The sequence below is a fragment of the Leptodactylus fuscus genome, chromosome 3, assembly GCF_031893055.1.
Source record: "Leptodactylus fuscus isolate aLepFus1 chromosome 3, aLepFus1.hap2, whole genome shotgun sequence".
Classification (NCBI taxonomy): domain Eukaryota; kingdom Metazoa; phylum Chordata; class Amphibia; order Anura; family Leptodactylidae; genus Leptodactylus; species Leptodactylus fuscus.
The window spans coordinates 65,878,438-65,899,737 of NC_134267.1; the positions used below are offsets into that span (position 1 = coordinate 65,878,438).

At 40.9% G+C, this 21,300-nt stretch overlaps 1 protein-coding gene across 1 annotated transcript in view; it reads right to left on the bottom strand.

The window, feature by feature from the left end:
• Positions 1-3,803, bottom strand: part of SRD5A2 (steroid 5 alpha-reductase 2) — a 34,255-nt gene extending 30,452 nt beyond the window's left edge. Inside the window, exon 1 of the mRNA XM_075267724.1 lies at positions 3,373-3,803. Within this exon, the coding sequence (XP_075123825.1) occupies positions 3,373-3,656 (284 nt within the window). The 5' untranslated portion in view covers positions 3,657-3,803. The remainder of the gene's footprint in view (positions 1-3,372) is intronic.
• Between the last annotated feature and the right edge of the window lie 17,497 nt (positions 3,804-21,300).

Here is a 21,300-nt window from a genome sequence, read left to right on the forward strand (position 1 = left end):
TCCCGTCCTCCTCCGGCACTTGCTCGCGGACACTGATAAAAAAAAATAGCTTGGGTGCATGCGCAGTAGCCGTAGTAGAAGCCGCGTGCTACTGCGCATGCGCCCAAGCTATTTTTTTTTATCAGTGTCTGCAAGCAAGCGCTGGAGGAGGAAGACATCGGAGGAAGAAGAGGCGGGGAAGAAGATGAAGACACACCCTGAATGCCCGCCCAGCGTGCACGATCCGTAAGTAGAGCACATTCTTTTTTACGTTATTATTTTAAAACGGGGGGGGGGGGTTAGTTTAATATAACTTTACCGGTGCCTGAATAGCCTTTTTAACCCCTTCCCAACATGTGCCGTAATAGTACGGCGCATGTTGGGTCTGTAACTATGGCGACCACCCGGGAGCCGGGCGGCCGCCATAGCCGCCGGGTGTCTACTGCTTTAAGCAGTAGACAACCGGCTCTAATGCCTCCGATCGGTCCCTGGACCGATCGGAGGCATTAACCCCTCCGGCGCCGCGGTCAAAGGCGCCGGAGGTGCCATTTTCCCGGCGGCGCATGGGCGCCGCCATTTTGCCCGGGATCGCCGGCTCCTGGAGCATGCTCCAGGGCCGACCCCCCGTTGCCATGACAGCCGGGAGCCTGAACAAGGCTCCCAGGCTTGTCTGCAAATCCTCTCTTTTGCAGGCTGGTCTATGCAGCCTGCAAAAGAAAGGATGATTTTTTTGCAATGCATTGCCATTGTAATGCATTGCATTAGTGATCAGACCCCCTGGGGTTCAACACCCCTAGGGGGTCTAATAAATGCAAAAAAAATAAATAAAAAAAAAAAGTTAAAAAAAATATAAAAAAATATAAAAAGTATTAAAAGTTCAAATCACCCCCATTTCCCTAGAACACATATAAAAGTAGTTAAAAACTGTGAATCATATACATGTTAGGTATCCCCGCGTCCGAAATATTTTTCCTGTTCGGTAAACGCCGTAGCGGGAAAAATAGTCGAAAGTGCCAAACCGCCGTTTTTTCACTGTTTTGATTCTGATAAAAATTTGAATAAAAAGTGATCAAAGCAATAACATTTCCCAAAAATCGCAGAACTAAAAAGTACACCCGGCCCCGCAAAAAAAGACGCCCTATGCATCCCCGTACACTTACGTATAAAAAAGTTACGGCCGTTGGAATATGGCGACTTTTAGAAAAAAATTTTTTTAACACAGTTTTGGAATTTTTTTTAGGGGTCAAAATGTAAATAAAACCATATAAATTTGGTATCCCAGGAACCGTACCGAAACACAGAATATAGGGGACATGTCATTTTGGCTGCACAGTGAACGCTGTTATACCAAAGCCCGTAAGAAAGTCGCAGAAATGCATTTTTTCTTCAAATCCACCCCATTCTGAATTTTTTTCTTGCTTCCTAGTACATTATATAGAATAATTAATGGTAGCATCATGAAGAAAAATTTGTTTTGCAAAAATTAAGACCTCATATGGCTCTGGGAGCGGAGAAATAAAAAAGTTATGGGGTTTAGAAGGAGGGGAGTCAAAAACGAAAAACGAAAATCAAAAAATGCCATCGGCGGGAAGGGGTTAAAGGCTATGCACGCATATGTGGGGCTCTATCATCATGATTTTGCTGATAGAGCCCCTTTAAGAATATCTGTGGAATGTGATGGCACTAAATAAAAGGGGATACTTAAAATTACTAGCAAACCCGGAGGCATATCTACAGGACACATGACAACTGTTGGACCTACATGGGTCTCACCTGTGGTAACTGCATTTATCTCCAAAAGTGGGCTTACTAACCCCCATTGCTGCTTAGTACTGTGTCCACTGTGAATACAGACATCATGGTAAAACCCCTTGAGGTCGAGGCCCCACTTTGTGGAGAAGCAGCTATGTTTTGTTGCGTTTTTTTGAGCCAAAGCCAAGAATGACTACAAAAGAAATGGTAAATCTATAAAAACTACTTATACTTCTACATTTTGCTTAATCCACTCCTGGATTTGGCTCAAAAAAACGCAACAAATTTTGAAACAAAAAAAAACAAACTGCATTTCCACAACGTGGGGCCTTAAAGGGGTATTCCCATGTACATAATCATACCTATATTTGTAGATAATTAAAAGTTAAACATTTTTGCAAATATAAGTAATTAAAAATTTTCTGTAACTTTTTTTTTTCTGTAAAAATTTTCTGTAACTAACTCTGTTAGTGGTGACAGTCTTTTATCTTGATTGGTTGCCATGGATAGGAACACTAATGCAGAAACTTTCTATGGTCTGGGACTTGTCAGGAACACAGCTATGATTTTCTTATTGTAGCTGGGTTATCAGGCAGGGACACTACATGTATCAGAAGATATCCCGGCCACAATAAGGAAAACATGGCTGATTTTCTGACCTTAGAAAGTTTCTGCATTGGTGGTTGTTTCCATGCAACCGATCAAGATAACAGACTGTCACCACTAAGAAAGTTAGAGAAAATCATTAAAACTCTGCAGAATTTTTAATTACTTACATTTGCAAAAATGTTTAACTTTTAATCATCTACCTATTAAAAAATAATTATGTAGATGGGAATACCCCTTTAACCTTACTAAGGTTAAGGTCAAGGAGCTCTAAACACAAGATATAAAGAAGCTGACAAGTCCATATTACAGAAGAGAAAGCCTAAGTAATTGCAGTACTTTTAATTTTCATTGTTATCATGTAAGTTCCAATCCTACGCAAACCTAACTAGTAAAGAAAGTAGAGTAAATGAACTCAAATGCACTGTCCTTGAAAGCACAATTTCTTAGTCCACTGCAGTAGTAGAAACATTGTCTCTGTTACAACTATTTGCTGAAATTCCTCAAAAAAATCAATGTGCAAACTATTATATCCATTTTAGCTACTATGAGCAAATAATTAAGCACATCTACAAAGTATGGAATAAAATTATATGTAGTAATGCTAGATTTGTCCTGTTATGTGTCAGTTCATTGAAAAGAAAAATTTTGGTCTAGTTGAAAATCCATGTTGCTGCTGTGATAAAATATAGAATATTACAAATGTGCGGTTTTAAATTAATTGTATAGTGTTATCTAAAGTAGCTAAGAATACTTAATAATCCACGTCTCTTAGAAACTTTGTGTGAAAATATTATTCCTTAAGCAGATATCTGTAGGACTACAGCTGCAGAGGGCACTATTTGCTCACAACCATCTTCTTTATACGGACGTGATTATAGATCCCTATGGATAATGTTGTCTCCTCTGTTACCCTTAGCACATATAACATAATGTTTACTAGCAATGTAGATAACTTACATTAGCCATTACTTACTAGAATATCTATAACATTTTCAAAAGTTTATACTAAGGAAGTACATAGATATATCTTACCTTTGAAAATAGTGTACACAAAACATGAAGAAGAGCATCTTACACCCCACGGTATCACATGTTTGATTATATAGAATAACCACAAAAGGAATTAGGAATGAAGGTAACTCCTGGATAAACCAACCCCATTTTGCCGGAACCATAACATGAGTAGTTTGTTGGTTCTTTTTTTCAGTATACTTCCCATAAAGTGCAGGCTTTCTGACTTGTCTTGACAGAAATAAGAGTCCCACAGTGCCTAGTGATAGGCTCATATAGAGGTCCAATCCTTGGGTACAGTACATTCTTGAGCGTGATGTTGACTCAGAATCACAGTCTATGTTGTACTTCTCAGAAACACGGCAGTGTTGTCATATCCACCTCTTCCTTCACTATAAATAATACTAGTAGAAACACATCACTATGAGCTGCTTGACGAAAGTCCTGATATATCCTCCCTGAGGGGGAAAAAACCACAATGAGCGCATGAAATTAATAAAAAGAAAAAACTTTCAATGATGACTGAATAAAACAATGAGTAACATATACTTTAACCCCTTAAGGACCCAGCCTAAAAGTGCGTTAAGGACCAGGTCTCATTTTTCAAAACTGACGTGTCACTTTATATGGCAAGAACTTTAAGATGCTTTAACTTACACGATTGATTTTGAGATATTATTATACTTCATGTTAGTGGTAAACACTAACCAATATTTTTGTATTTATTTGTAAAAAAAATAAAATAGGAATTTGATGGAAATTGTGAAAAAAATTTCAAAATGTAAATGCCCTGCTTTTCAGAGAGATAGTTATACCGCACAAATACATGAATAAATATTATCTATTATAAACAGTAGGGGTGCCCTCCATAGAAAAAGGATAAAATATAACTTTTATTGATTACTTTTAAAAGGTGTCTATAAAACTCAGGGCTATGTACAACCCCTATCTGTGTTAGGAAAGTGAGCACCTAACTACCTTCCCAACCACTGAAAAGCTGTAAGGCATTAATGTCTTATGTCCCTCAACCTAAAAGCCGGGTATCCTATGATAAGTGTATAGAGATGATACCACTCAAGATTTGATGACAAATGGAACTCAATCCATCATTTGCTGATCTCTAACAGTATTCAACATTGAGGGCTCATATCAATACACCCCAGGGACAATTGAAACAGCTACGGTGGTATAGAAATGTAGCAATAGCTGGCTATAACAGGCAGCTAAACAGCAACTGTTGGAATAGCACACTCACTGCTAGATTCAGGGATACAGCAGATATTCTGTTTCGTGGAGATAGGGTCCCACCCCGTCATACAAGTAGGTAAAAGAGCTCCACATACAAGGAATTGTGTTGAAATAAAGTAAATTTATTCGTAGGGTATGAGTAGCACACTCACTGCTGTCACAGAATAAAAAAAAAATACTCCAATGATCCCGATTAGCAGCTATACTGTACATTCAGCAGCGTGCACCCAACTAGATGCTGTAATGGGTACCTGACCATATGGACAGGCGGCTATGCCGATATCTATATTGAGTTCCATGTGTCATCAAATCTTGAGTGGACTCCATGGTATCATCTCTTTACACTTATCATAGGATACCCGGCTTTTAGGTTGAGGGACATAAGACATTAATGCCTTACAGCTTTTCAGTGGTTGGGAAGGTAGTTAGGTGCTCACAGATAGGGGTTGTACATAGCCCTGAGTTTTATAGACACCTTTTAAAAGTAATCAATAAAAGTTATATTTTATTCTTTTTCTATGGGGGGCACCCCTCCTGTTTATAATGTCTAATTTGCAGCAAAACGGTGCTGCATTTGGTGTGGAATCCACATCAGATTCAGTGCTAAAAAAAAAGCCTTCCATTGACTTCAACGGGTTCCTTTTTCTGCTATCAAGGAGTACAGTGAGCTTTTTGACCCTTCAGCAGTTTCCTAGATTTTATTTACATTGGGACATGAAAATGAAAAATTGCTTTTGTTTCTCAATAAAATGTCAATTTAGCCCCTAAAGTACCAACATAATGGTAAACCCGCAAAAGTGACCACAGTTTAGAAACTACACCACTCAAGGAATGTATTAATGGATGTCATCATCATTTTGAGCCTAAGAGTGCTTCTCAAAAATTAATGTACAAAGTGAAAATTGAAATTTTTAAAGATATATGCAATTTCATTGACTAATACGTTGAGTCCACTTTGTGTCATCAGAGACACACAATCCTAAAATTATTAAGTGAGCTATCCTGGGGACAAAAAAATATATATGTGGGTGTAAACTGCTGCTTGGGCACACAACAGGGCTCAGGAGTTCTGTGCTTTTTAGCTTTTGGAGTACAGATTTAGAGGGACTTTCTGGACACCATGTTGTTTTTGCAGAGCCCTAGAGATGACGATAAACTGGAATTCCCCAAGAAGTGACCCTATTTTGTAAGGGTTTCTGCAAATGTGACATGGCGACCAAAAATAAAAAAAAAATCTAAATATACACTGCAAAAGCACATAGCGCTCCTTCACATCTGCACCCTGCTGTGTGCCAAAACGGTAGTTTATGCCCACATGTATGACACCGTTGTACCCAGGATGAGGTTCTTAACAATGTCATATGTGGGTATAAACTGCTGTTTGGACACAGAAGGGAAGGAGCACTATTTTGTTTTTTGGAGCACAGTTTGGTTTTTGGATGTCTTCTCACTTTTGCAGAGCCCCTGAATTGACAGTAAAGTGGAATCTGCAGACATGTGTCTCCACTTTGGACACTACACCACTGATGGGATTTATCAAGTGGTGTAGTGGGCATTTTTAATCCTTGAGTGTTGCATTAATTTAATTTCCAGAAATGAATGCATAGCTGATAATGAAAAGTGAAAAATGCAATTTTTCCAGAGATACATCATTTCAGTGTTTGATATATTGTGCCCAGCTTGTGTCAGCAGAAACACACCCTTCATAAACTGTTAAGCGGGGATCCTGGGCACAACAGCTTTTGGAGCTTTTGTCTCTGCTACAATTTGGGCACAACATACTGAAATTACATATTCCTGAAATAATTGTCATTTTCACCTTTCACAAATCAGCTGCATATTCAATTATGGATAATAAATTATGGTAACACTTGGGGGTTAAAATGCTCACTGTACCCCTGGATAAAATCCTTCAGGGGTGTAGTTTCCAAAATGGGGTTACATGTCAGGGGATTCCATTCTACTGGTGTTTCAGCTCTACAAAAGTAGCATCAATTCTGGCACTTTTTACTCTTAAAATTTTTTCCTGTTTAGTATACAGCATAAGTAACATGTTACCTTTATTTTATGGGTGGCTAAGATTACATGGATAACTAATTTTTAAGGACAAAAACCCATTTGGGGAAAGAATTGGTTTTTTTTCATTAACATCTTATTTTTCAGTTGACAGAGTTGGTTTTAGGCTTGAAAACTGGTACCGTCCAACAAACATTTTTGGAAATTCTGGAGTATTATTGGGGGTTAATGCAGAGTTGTACCACACTTTTTCAGCACCATTTACCGACCTATCAAAAGGATTCAGGTCTGCTTCAGTACAATGACCTCCTGACTTGGAAAACACCTTTAAAATGTTAAAGTCAGTAATGTGTTATCAATTGGCACTGATGACTTCTGATTTCAAGAAGGAATTTATTGTTCAGAATGATGCTTCAGGCATAGGATTGGGTGTAGTGTTGGCACAGGTGGTGAATAGGGAAGAACATCAGGTAATTTATCTAATAAGTCGTCATCAGCATAGAAAAATTATTCTATTGTGGAATAGGAATGTCTCACCATAAAGTGGACATTAGATGCCCTAAGGTACTACCTGATGGGTAGACCATCATAAAAGCTATGCACTAGATAAACCCACCCCCCCCCTCTTTGTTATGGCATGAAAGTCGAGGACTTGCCTGTATACCGCAGTACATGCATTCTTATCAGGTAATCTCTTTCCTTTACCAGAAAACAACAAATCTTGTACTCACCTTACCGTGCTCCCATGATGAGCGGAGCAGCCGAAGACTCTACCTGTAGTAGTGGCACAGGTTGCGCGATGCAGTGATGTCATCATGCCACCTGCGCTGTGATGTCCTATTCGTTATTGTTGGTCCCCTATGGCAGAGCAGGGACCTTTCAGCTCTCTGCCCTGTCATAGAATTAAACAGTATCGTATGCACAGAATAGTACGTCGATACAGCTGTGGAGCTCCTGGGATCCGGAGCATTAGGCTAAAAGCCTGATGCTCCAGATCCCAAGAACCCCTTTGGGTACAGGGGCCCTGGGCAATTGCCCAGATTGCCCCCCTTCCCAGTTCCTGCCTTACCTGTAGGTGACATATCCTGTCTCGACATTTTTACTGAGTTGGTAATTCATGACTTGAACAACATAATGAAAGTTGCCAATTTAATTTGTACTAAGGATGAACTTAAGGCACTTTACTCCCTGGAAACAGATCAGTCTTCGGTTGTTAAATCCTCTGATAAGGAGGGAAATATTGTGGTGATGAATAACACTGATTGTAGGGTAGTCTGTGAATCAATGCTGCAGGATACCTTATGTTAAGAGGTCCTTAGTAGTTATCCTACAGACTCCTATTGATTGGAATTAAAACAAATCCTGTTCAATAGCTTGACATCAGGGGCACACCTCTACTGAAGTGAGGCAGCAGTACCCTGTTTAAACAGTCAGATTAGTCAGACGTCACCTCTAAGTCACAGAATGTTACTGTACTGTATTCACCTTTTTATAGTCCGCCTTAGGCAGAAGAGAGGCTAGGTTCACCCTTGCCTGGCATTGAATTAGTAAGGAAGGATTAATATAAATTCCTTTTACCTGAAATGCTTCCTAAAATTTATAAGGGCACTTCCCCGTTAAAGGGAAGACCAATTGTTTCCAAGGTAGATTAAATTTTGGCCCCATTCGTAGGTTCCTTACCTTCTTTTGTACAGGACAATATGGATCTCCTCAACATATTAGAAGGGATCAATATTGATGAAGGTTGTATTTTAGCTTCCATAGATATGGAGGCTCTTTATTCCTCCATTTCCCACCACTATGGTTTACAAGTAGTGATATCTTTTCTGGTTATCAGAGGTTGTCAATTGCGGGCCCACATCCAACACCATCAGGATACTTCCCATCAACAGATATATACATCTCGTCCATCATGGAGATGCCCCCTGCATGAAATTTATGGGTATTGATGCAGTTAAACCTCCTACCTGTAGAGGTAATTGGGACCGCTTAGTTACCCAATCTAAAGCAAAATGGATCTTTAGATTAAAGACAATGAGCCCCTCTGGCCTTAATGAGCAGTTAAGTTTGACTTGTTTTATTTAATTATATACTGGCATTGCTTCAGTTTGCAATCGTGTACATTATACGCCAGCACGAATGGAAGCAATGTAGTTTGCATATCTCGGCATTGACTATATTAAGCAGCATGGTGAGTACCCAGCCTGTACTCCCTGGAATACCATCAGAATACTTAGATTAAAAAGGTGGGGGCTCTGTAGTTTACCTTCTCTCCCCCTGCCTGTATGTTCTCTCTGTTTTGGTCCCTGACCTTAACTTTTGCTGTTGTTACTAGCATGGGTTGACTAATGGACACATTGGTGAGTGTATATGTATTTGGCTAGGTGCTTTAGTTACTATTGCTGTATTGCTGTACAGTCCTGTACTAACAGAGGGGGTGTTCCTTACCGTCCAGCGATGACGCTGAGCAGTGATAAATACCCCCCCAGTACAAGGCATTCCTCACAGCCCAGCTATACTGTCAGGAACGCCCTTCTGATGGTGGGCAGAGATCTGTGCCAAAACCAACGACACCGATATCTCCAGCCCTGGGTCACTGAACAGGAAAGCTGACAATGCGCTGAATTTAATGCGGTATATAAAACCACATGTGCAGGAGTACATGAAAGGTCCTCTTTAAATGAAGCATGTATGTCAGGTTTTTGTTACTCCTATGATTTCGACAGGTTGGGTTTGATTTTTTTTTTCCTTCTAGCTTTATCTTACAGCTGGGGTGCATCTAGGGTACTTTTTATTGTAGGGGCAGGTTCCGGTAGGGGAAATTTGCTACCTAGTAGCTCCGAGATAGGAATGGAGGGTTTAATGGTCCACTGACCATAGGGATTACTATGGACATTTTCACTCTTTCCCTGTGTTTTTATATCTTCAATTAGTTTATTAGCACCACATTGGTTTTCCTCCATTTATCTGACCCTCACTTGACCACCTTCTATGACCAACTGCAATAGTAATGTATAGGATCTCCCATAAAATAGTGAAAAAAAGAGGCTTTAAAAAAATAGAATAAATAAAAGTTCTAAATCCCTCCTTTCCCTAGAATATATACAGTCCTATGAAAAAGTTTGGGCACCCCTATTAATCTTAATCATTTTTAGTTCTAAATATTTTGGTATTTGCAACAGCCATTTCAGTTTGATATATCTAATAACTGATGGACACAGTAATATTTCAGGATTGAAATGAGGTTTATTGTACTAACAGAAAATGTGCAATATGCATTAAACCAAAATTTGACCGGTGCAAAAGTATGGGCACCTCAACAGAAAAGTGACATTAATATTTAGTAGATCCTCCTTTTGCAAAGATAACAGCCTCTAGTCGCTTCCTGTAGCTTTTAATCAGTTCCTGGATCCTGGATAAAGGTATTTTGGACAAACAATTCAAGTTCAGTTAAGTTAGATGGTCGCCGAGCATGGACAGCCCGCTTCAAATCATCCCACAGATGTTCAATGATATTCAGGTCTGGGGACTGGGATGGCCATTCCAGAACATTGTAATTGTTCCTCTGCATGAATGCCTGAGGATTTGGAGCGGTGTTTTGGATCATTGTCTTGCTGAAATATCCATCCCCGGCGTAACTTCAACTTCGTCACTGATTCTTGAACATTATTCTCAAGAATCTGCTGATACTGAGTGGAATCCATGCGACTCTCAACTTTAACAAGATTCCCGATGCCGGCATTGGCCACACAGCCCCAAAGCATGATGGAACCTCCACCAAATTTTACAGTGGGTAGCATGTGTTTTTCTTGGAATGCTGTTTCTTTTTGGACGCCATGCATAACGCCTTTTTTTATAACCAAACAACTCAATTTTTGTTTCCAAAATGAAGCTGCCTTGTCCAAATGTGCTTTTTCATACCTCAGGCAACTCTATTTGTGGCGTACGTGCAGAAACGGCTTCTTTCTCATCACTCTCCCATACAGCTTCTATTTGTGCAAAGTGCGCTGTATAGTTGACCGATGCACAGTGACACCATCTGCAGCAAGATGATGCTGCAGCTCTTTGGAGGTGGTTTGTGGATTGTCCTTGACTGTTCTCACCATTCTTCTTCTCTGCCTTTCTGATATTTTTCTTGGCCTGCCACTTCTGGGCTTAACAAGAACTGTCCCTGTGGTCTTCCATTTCCTTACTATGTTCCTCACAGTGGAAACTGACAGGTTAAATCTCTGAGACAACGTTTTGTATCCTTCCCCTGAACAACTATGTTGAACAATCTTTGTTTTCAGATCATTTGAGAGCGGGCTGTCCATGTTCGGCGACCATCAAACTTAACTGAACTTGAATTGTTTTGTAGAAAGAAATGGTCCAAAATACCTTCATCCAGGATCCAGGAACTGATTAAAAGCTACAGGAAGCGACTAGAGGCTGCTATCTTTGCAAAAGGAGGATGTACTTTTCTGTTGAGGTGCCCATATTTTTGCACCGGTCAAATTTTGGTTTAATGCATATTGCGCATTTTCTGTTAGTACAATAAACCTCATTTCAATCCTGAAATATTACTGTGTCCATCAGTTATTAGATATATCAAACTGAAATGGCTGTTGCAAACACCAAAATATTTAGAACTAAAAATGATTAAGATTAATAGGGGTGCCCAAACTTTTTCATAGGACTGTATAAAAGTATCATATTACTGTGAAACACAAACACATTAGGTATCCCTGTGTCTGAAAGTGCCCGGTCTACTGAATATAGGGTATCTGCAGTGCTCCTGTTCCGTCGAGAAGGGGTTAATAGGAGCACTGCAGATACCCTATATTCAGCCAGGCTGAATTCCAAGTGTGGGGGGGAGGGAGGGGAAACCCAGTCCTCAAGCTCAGGGAAGGGGCAGACAGACAACCAAAACATCCCCTCCCTTTCCCAGCACCCAGCATCTACTGCACCCCAAAACTCCAGCCATTTTAATTTTTGAAATTTTCCAGTAGCTGCTGCATTCCCCCCCCTCGGGTTATACTCGAGTCAATAAGTTTTCCCATTTTTTTGTGGTAAAATTAGGGGCCTCGACTTATAATTCAGGTCGGCTTATACTCGAGTATATACAGGGTAATTATTATGTAATAAGTCTTTTCAGCTCATTGACAATACAGACGCTTGGAAATGTTAATCCTTTATAAAACTGCCAGTTTTGGCCTTTAATGTTCACTAACCTTTCAGACAACTTAGGCTAGTTTCACACTTGTGCCATGCTCTCTGTCACTCGGGTCCACCATCAGAACAATGGAGAGCCCATCCGCTAAACGATGCAGGGTCCACCATGGCATCCACCATTAGAATGATGGAGAGCCTGTCCGCTAAAACAGCAATTAACCATGGGCCTCATAGGCCTGTGATGGTGTACCTATGGCATGCATGCCAGAGGTGGCACTCACAGCCCTTCTGTGGGCACCCATCTGTGAAACAGATTATACTGTGTTGGGGCCAGTTTGGAGCAGATTGTACTGTGTGGGGGCCACTGTGGGGCAGATCGCATTGTGTGGGGGCAACTGTGTGGCAGATTGTACTGTGTGGGGGCCACTGTGGGGCAGATTATACTGTGTGGCAACCACTGTGGTGTGCATTGTACTGTCCTGGCGCCACTGTGGGGCAGCTTGTACTGTATGGGGTCCTTTCACTACTTATATCACACAGTATCTGTTTTATAGCAGACGTGATATTACTACAGGCTGTAATAACATTGCATGGTCACTATAAAACAGATCCTATGCAATTTAAATAGTGAACATTAATTGTTCAAAAGTACCAAATGCAGAGACCTTTACCTTTCAGTATAAAGTTGTTTTGTATCATTAAAAGCTCTGTAAAGCTCCATTCACACGACCGCATTTTGTGGGTCCATAACTGTTCGCAATTGTGGGTCCATACAATATTAAAGTTAAATTGCCGTGTTGACACTTTGTGATAAATCACTGGGTTTTGGGTTGCAGTTTGGCCACTTGGTCTCTTAAAGGTTCGCCATCACTGCTATAGTCTATAACTATAGAAGCTTAGTCTGAGTGGAGTTACCACAAAATACCACCTTTCACAGGGGATCACAGATAACTTCTGTCTACTCCTTCAGAATATTAACTGAAAGGATTCTCTTATCCCTAGTTAGAGGTGGTGATTGGAATCTAAAAATTTTACAGATAGAAGCTCAGCGAATATTTAGATTGCAAACCACTAAACACAGCGCCTAAATGATGTACCGTATATACTCGAGTATAAGCCGACCCGAATATAAGCCGACCCCCCTAATTTTACCACAAAAAACTGGGAAAACTTATTGACTCGAGTATAAGCCTAGGGGGAAATGCAGCAGCTACTGGAAAATTTCAGAAATTAAAATGGCCGAGTTCTTGGGTGCAGCAAGTGCTGGGAAAGGGGAGGGGGTGTTTTGGTTGTCTGTCTGCCCCTTCCCTGAGCTTGAGGACTGGGTTTTTTTCCCCCACTTGGAATTCAGCCTGGCTGAATATAGGGGATCTGCAGTGCTCCTATTAACCCCTTCCCGACAGAATAGAAGCACTGCAGATCCCCTATATTCAGTAGACCGGGCACTGTCAGACACAGGGATACCTAATGTGTTTGTGTTTCACAGTCATTTTCTACTTTGAGGGCAGGTTCACACCAGCGCCCAATCTCAGTTATGCAGGTTTCCGTTTCCTGCCCGAGAAACATTCATGGGTTTGAAAAGTGTCCGCCGGTGAGCGTCTTCTGCTCTCCGCATTGAAACAGTTTTTTTTTTGTTTTTTTTTTAGTCGGACATGCAGGACTTTGTGTCCAGTAAAAAACAAAAAAACAAAACGGTTTCGCCATGGGCAGCAGAAGACGGCTCACCCACAGACACTGAATGTCGGTTTCTGTCTTCTGCTGACAGAAAACGGAAACCTGCATAACTGAGATCAGGTGCTGGTGTGAACCCGCTGTGAACTTTTATTTTATTTTTTATTATATTTTTTTAAAACTTTTTTTTAGCCCCCCTGGGGGACTTGAACCTGCAGTCATTTGATTGCAAGTTCCATAGACAGCAATACAAGTGTATTGCCGTCTATGGGAGATTCTCTACATTACTATTACGGCTGGTCATAGACCAGCCGTAATAGTAATATAGCGATGACAGGCCTGGGAGCCTTCATTAGGCTCCCGGCTGTCGTCGGAACAGGTCGGCTACTGCGAGCTCGCTGCGCAGGAGCCGGCCTGCAACTTTAAAGGTATGGGGCCGGTGGGCACCGGCCCCGGGGGCTAATTTTGAACTAGGAGGGGGGAGGGCATCTCCGAAAGGCACCTCCGCTGTAACGCTTACAGCGGAGATGCCACAGCTTATGCCTACAGTACAATCAGAGATCGCAGGCATAAGCTTCAGCATCTCTGCTGTAAGCATTACAGCGGAGGTGCTGGTTTCTATGGCGACCGCTCTGCAGAGCGGCGCTATTACGTTTACAGCCCGGCATCCCGACCCGGCATCCAGACACTGCGGCGGGTGCCGGGGCCCACAGCATCGCCACGCTCCTGCCAGGAGCGCGGCGATGCTGTACATTAAAATCTGCAGAAGTACTTACGGTACTTCTGCTAGCAGAGCAGGAAGCGGACATGCCAGGTGCGGGCCTGAGTTTACGTGGCTACGTCACCCGGCGTGTGATGGAGCGGTGGGGGGGGGCGGAGTCTGCTATCCTGGCCTGCTAGTAGAAAATTACTGTAATGACCCGAATATAAGCCGAGGAGCACTTTTTCAGCACAAAAACTGTGCTGAAAAACTCGGCTTATACTCGAGTATATACGGTAATTTCCTGTTCTCCATTTATTTAATGAAATATATGTCTAAGTTCTGAGTTAATATTTTATACTTAGAAATATTCGATTGATATTCTGTAGGGATAGATATAAATTTCACCTGTGATCCACTAAGGAGGATAGTATTTTGTGGCCATTCCAATTCCACCTCATTTGGGATATTGAAGATATTGATGAATTTTGTTCAACCCCTTAAAGAGGAGCTTTTACCACTTCAACCAACTGAAGCACTTAGCATTGGTCAATAGACACTGTTCCACTGATTCCAGAGCAGAACACAGATTCCTGTGTAGCCCCCACCATTCCCACCATTCCCAAGCAACAGCCACAGGTAGTTTTGGCGCTTGATGTGCCATTTAAGTTCTGTAATGTCAGGAGAGCAGTGTCAGGCAGGGTGTGTGATGCCGAGCTTCAATCAGAGGCAGTCAGTGTCAGAGATCAGAATCACGCACCTTGCTTATTCCTGCCTGACACCATCCTTCTGATAGTACAGAGCCTAAATAGCATATCAAGCACCAAAAATAACAGCATTGATTGGGAACAGTCAAGTTAGAGGAAAAATTCCAACTATGCCAGAATCAGTGGTGTGGCTCCTATTAATTGGTGTAAAGAGCTAAACCTGTTGGAGGTGGTGAAAAGTCCCCTTTAAAGACACAGCCAGTTTTATCCTTTTATACGCAGTTCAATTTTGTCAAATCCTATATGTGTCATCTTATGTGGCAATAGCTTTGGAATGCTTTTGCTTATCCATGTGATTCTTAGTACTTCGTACATTGTACTTCACGTTAGTGGTAAGTTATGGCCAATATGTTTAGAATTTATTTATGAAAAACATTTGAAGTTTACAGAAATAAAATGGCAAAATTAGCAAATTTCAAAATTTACATTTTTATGTTTGTCTATTTTATATTGGCGTATTTTTTCTATAAGACTTGTAAGTTTAGCAGAATTTTTTTACATTTTCGAGAAAATTTCCAAAATCTGTTTTTTTAAAAGTAACAATTCAGTTCTGAAGTAGTTTTGTAGTCCTAAAAATTACAAGCTCTCCCATACATCACCATATTTCAAAAACTACAACTTGCCAAGTATTCAAAACACTATTTTTCTCTGTAGGACTGTGAATCTGTGGAATAACCTACTCAGGGGCTGGTTTTGTACTGCACGGACTGTGACTCAGTGGAATAGCCTACCCCAGAAGCTGGTCACAGCTGAAAGATTCTAGAAAAGGATTTGATGCCTTTTTACAGCAAAATAGAATTGAAGATCCCTTGGTTTAATTTGAAGGACATATTTCTGTTTTTCAACCATACCAACTACGGTATATAACTATTTAGAAAGTTTGCTTTAAATCTTGTGAAAATCCTAAAGGGTTAACAGAACTAATCTAAACTAACATTAAGTAATCTAAAACTGCCTACACTAAACTATTTATGAGGCGTAATTACTAGGAGTGTTTTTTTAAAATCACTTTTATGTTTTTATGACACAGACTGCTACACAGTGATCCTTCTCTCTCTCTGCCCAGAGAAAGATCTTACAGAGAGGAGAGAGATACAAAGATACAAGCAGCATATGGTCCACATGTCTTCTCTCATTACTAAGGTGGCTAGCAGGGAGAAGCAGGGCAGAACAGAATGTCAATGTCCAGCTTTATGACTATAGTTAAATTAATAGGCTGTAAGCACAAGGATCAGCTCTACAGCCTGTTAATTTATGTGCGCTGGTCGGGAAAAGGTTAATTAATGTATTTTTATTTCTAATATCCCTATATTTCCATAAATCTCCTATCTTAATTACAAGGATATGACAAAAAATACTGTTACACAAAGGATTTTATTTTTATTTGGAGGTTTTTCAACCACTCTCTCCCATTAGATTGTTTTCATACATTTTTAGAAATGCCTCGGAAATCAAATGCAGTTGTAGATAGTGTTTACATGGGGTTAACGACCCTCTATTTTTTGACACAACAGAATCCAATGACATGTTTCTATTAGCCGGAGTATATGTCTAACTGTACAGTCAGGGGATCACTGAATGAGCAATAAATATAACTTTTAATAAATATGCATTAAAATAGACCTAAAGTGTGTGATAAACGAGTCCTTATGTCTGTATGGGGTGGGAAAGTCACCTAATGAGATAGCGGGGTAGGAAGAATAGCCGTTCCCCTTATTATCCCCAATCCCAGATACTGACACTAGATAAATGCTAGTGAGTAAAAGGATCTCATGATATAGAAAGTGACTTGAGATTGCAGCTTCCATCTGGCCAATAAACCAAGGAGACCCACAGATTACCCTAACCACACTAAGGACCCATAACCATCACTATCAAGAAGGCCCCCAGAAGGGCTTATATTTAGAGGAATCCAGAGAGTCCTCCACCATCAGGGCCTCCATTTTATCCAGTATCTGGGAATAACCGTTCTGGTGTGAGTAAGTGCCGCAGGAGAATCTTTTTCACTGCAGAGATTTTATCTAGGATAACTGAAAGGAAGGCCAGTTGAGGAGGGGGCACAATAGATCGGCAACTCATTTTTGGAATAGAGGGTAAACATTGTATCCCAGAAGGGTTCAATCCCATCAAATACCCAGCAAATATGAAAAGTGTGCACTCTGGTTATATCCTTATATATATGCTATACCGCATTCTAACCTTATATTATGTATGTCTGTAGTATGCCTGGTTGCTCTTTATATATGTGTTATGTATACAGGGGTGAACTTGGGCTTTCTGCCGCCTGAAGCGGCGTCAGAAAGCCGCCTTCCCCGGACGAGGGGCGGAGCTGCGGGGGAGGTCACAAGAAAGGGGTGGGGCCGAGCGGAAGGGGGTGGGGTTGACCAGGAAGGGGGTGGGGTTGAGCGGAGCGAGCGGCGTTCGCAAGCAGAGAGCAGGCAGGGAGAGGACCTGCTCTGTGCCTGAGTGTGAGGGGCGGCCGCTGGAGCAGTGCTGCGTCCAGCAGGGCCGCCCCAATACACCGCTCACTTCCCGTGTCGGGCTGCAGACACAGTGACGCTAAGCCAGTCCAGGACAGCTTGTACTGGACTGACTTAGGTCAGCAAAAATGCCGCCCTCCCGAGGCCCTGGCATAGCACCGCCTGAAGCGGTCGCTTCAGGTCGCCTCATGGGAGGTGCGGCGCTGTATGTATATGCTATACCTGCGTCACAGCTCCCTCACTGTAATCTTTCACATACATGAAGTGCCCCATGGCTGTATCATTGTCCATATTGTACTGTGTATGAACTAGCCATAGAACTATTTGGGTGAAGTAACTGTGATGTAGGCTATTACCAGGAGGCTGTTGGGTGGGCCCCCAGAACAAGTTCTTCTGTTGGGCCCTAGGCACTTCAGTCCAACACTAAATAAACCTGTGAATCTTCAAAGGCACTCAATTTTAGATCAGATTTCTTGCATTTTACTGCAAATAGACAAGGAATGTGACAGTAGATACATTATATTTTGTTTCCTTTGCAAAGGGGAAAAACAAATCCATAGGAATCCTTGTTCCCATGACTTCAAAAAGGTTGGGATTGAATTAGGTTACGTTCTTTTGGAGACCCTATTACAGAGTCTGCTGAAAATCATCAGAGGAAAAAGTCGTGCACTGAGAACTTTTTCCTCTGCTGCTTTCAGTTTATGATGGGATAATGGCTATAAAGTGTGCCAAGTGCCCCCCATTAACTATAAGGAAAATGTTCGTTGTTGTACCGTGTTAGCCAGTGGGTTGGAAATATAAAAAACAAAAAAACTTGATAATCTTCAGTAGTTGATACCTTTTTAATGGCTAACTCATAATGATGACAAATGGCTGACGTTTCGGAACGCTTAGGCTCCTTTATCAAAGTAAATTTAAAACATTTCTGGAGGATGTATATTTATATACAGAGCAGGCACAAAGGGTGTTAGAATTCAGGAGGAAGGGGGGGGTTGTTACTAATTGGTAGAGACAATGTAAACACTTACAGGTCCTTATCAGTTCACACGTTACTGTAAAAAGACATGAAACTCTGTGACACATTAAGTCCACACTCGAGTGTTAGAAGCAGTGTCATGAATTTATACTCATGTATGCGTCGTTCTCTCTTTGATCTGAAATTCCCTCTCAAAACCAAAATTTTCATGTGATCGGTGATATTGTGGTCCCCACTACAAAAATGCTTTGACACGGGAAGGTCAATTCTTCGTTCTTTAATTGTATGGCGATGTGAATTCATCCGCATTCTAAGTTGCTGTCCAGTCTCTCCAACATACAGATTATCAGTGGAACATTTGGTACACATAATTAAATACACTACATTGGATGTGCTGCAGGTGAACGTACCTGGATTTTTATATTCCTTGTTCGAGTTTGGTATCTCTATCCTGTCAGTGGTCAGTATTTGGGGGCAGGTTTTGCACCTCTTATTTCCACATGGAAATGTTCCTGTGTTAGTTGTGGGTGATAGTGAGCTACTGACCACCATATTCCTGAGGTTTGGTGGCTGTCTGTAGCATAGGAGAGGGGGTTCTGGAAATATGGATGTTAGACGGTTGTCTTTTTGTAGTAGTGGATGTAATTTGCGTGTGATACCTCTCAGCATCTCCAGGTGTGGGTGATATGTGACAACCAGGGGCACTCGATTGTTTTCCTTTTTGGTGTTGTATCTTAATAACTCCGATCTTGGTATCCTGGTGGCTCTGGTGATTTGGTTATCGATTGTTCTTGGATGGTAACCCTGCCTCAAGAATGTGTTTCTGAGGCCTCCAAGGTGTTCGTCTCTATCTCTAGGGTGGTGCTATAGTCATGATGAACACATCAGACTACATACAGGAAGCACACGGACAACTGAATGACACACACTACTACTCCAAATTGGATTCAGACCCCACAGTGGAGTACTCTAAAAAACTGTCTAATCCCCCTTTCTTGGTGTTGCCCTACCAAGTGCACTAATAGATATATCCTCCAACACTCCTATGGACATGGATCCTTTTTTTTTTTTTTAAATAAAAATTGATCTCTTGTCAATCAACCCTAACCTTCCCTAAAATTCATATCCATAAAAGTTCCTGTTCTTCTCTGAAATACAGGAACAAATATACCTGAGGAGAATTCAAGCTATGGAGAAGGAGAGTTTAGTCTAATATTAAATAATTTAGTACATTCTCAGAGGGTTGGGCCTACTGTTAACAATTTTTAGGGTTTTTGAAACCTGATTTACAGGAATTGTACTGAAGCCCCATTTCACTTATTCCCTGCTATGTAAGGCAGACACAAGTTGGAACCTAAAATGCTGTTTTAATGTGGATTTGCACCTCGGGAATAGGTTCTAGTAGCAAAATAGTAAACTGAGGTTAATAGGTTTTTGTCTGAGGACCAAATATCACACTCCAGTAAAAATGCTAATGCTACTGTGTAGGTAAATATCACTAGGGTCTAGATTTGATTTGGTGCAAACTTTAGGCAGGTATGTTGGGGACTTTCTACAGCTGACAATCTGCAGTGTATGTGTTCCATGTATATATGCCCTAAAAAGAAGTGCTTTTTTGCACCACCCTAAACTAAAAAAATATTGTTACTAAGGTTATTGAAAGTAAATGGGGAAAAAAAGCAGCCATGATGTGACCATGGTCCTGATAAAAATTGAGTGGTCATACTAGTCATTGCATTAAAGAGTTTGCACAATTTCAGCATATAAATTTTATTGTTTGTATAATTGAAAGTTATACAATTGTCCAATATACTTCTTGAACCAATTCCATGCAATTTTCTGGATCTCACCCATTCATTTATATGAGAGAGGCTGTATTTATATTACATGGCCACTAGGAAACAGACAGTGGTATTGTAAACAGAAAAGCGTCTACAGCACTCACACAAGTGATGCAGCTCCTTCAAACAGCTCATTAGCGGGGGTCCTGGATCCTGAGGATAGGTCATCAATAAAAAGGAACAGAAATAACCCTGTTACTAACTACAACTGTTCCCAACAAATTTGGTCTGAGCACATAAATGCAATAACAATAACTTTTCTTTTTTTTTTTTTTTTTTCAAATTATTTTGGTTGTTACGCAACTACTTTAAATCTCTGCACACTGTGTTATTTGTGTTTATCTCAGCTCTTACAGACCTTGAGTAAACCACAGACTTTACCATCATGTACAACTGGTTCCATAACAGTGACATCAAGGAATAGGTCTCCCTGGAAGCTATTGGATTATACTCCATACTTCATATGCCTTTCCTCACACAATATTTCTCATGTATTTGGGATAGGTAGTATAACTTGCTCTATCACGATGTAAGACTTGGTGAGCCCCCAAGCCTTCACCCAGCAGTGGGTAAAGAGAATTTTATGTTATGGATCAAATCAGGTTAGGTTAAATCAGGTGGTAACTGTTAGATTGGTCTTGTTCTGCTTTGATTTGCTACAGAAGATCTGTCGGGTTGGAACACTGTCTTGGCTTGAACACTTGCAGTGAAAAGACTTCCTCAGGTCATAGTTATTGGCATGAATGCTAAAAAACTCCTTCATGTGTATCAGCCTGGGAGAGGGAGATTGCAGTCTGTCTTTCTGTCCAAGATTGGAAAAAGATATGCAATAGAGATGAGCGAATATGCTCAATCGAATACCTCGGCCACATAGCTCTTGGCGGCAGGGAAGGTGGGAGGGGCAGTAAAAATTCAAAGCGGCTGAGGTATTCGATTGAGCATATTCGCTCATCTCTAATATGCAACCCAACTCTGACACACAAATTGCTAATGGCATTCTATTTATTGGAGAAAAATATTAAAAACTTGACAAAATGGTTCAGGTAATAAGATGTACTCCAAAAATTCAATCTTGGGGTGCGAAACAGAGATGAGAACC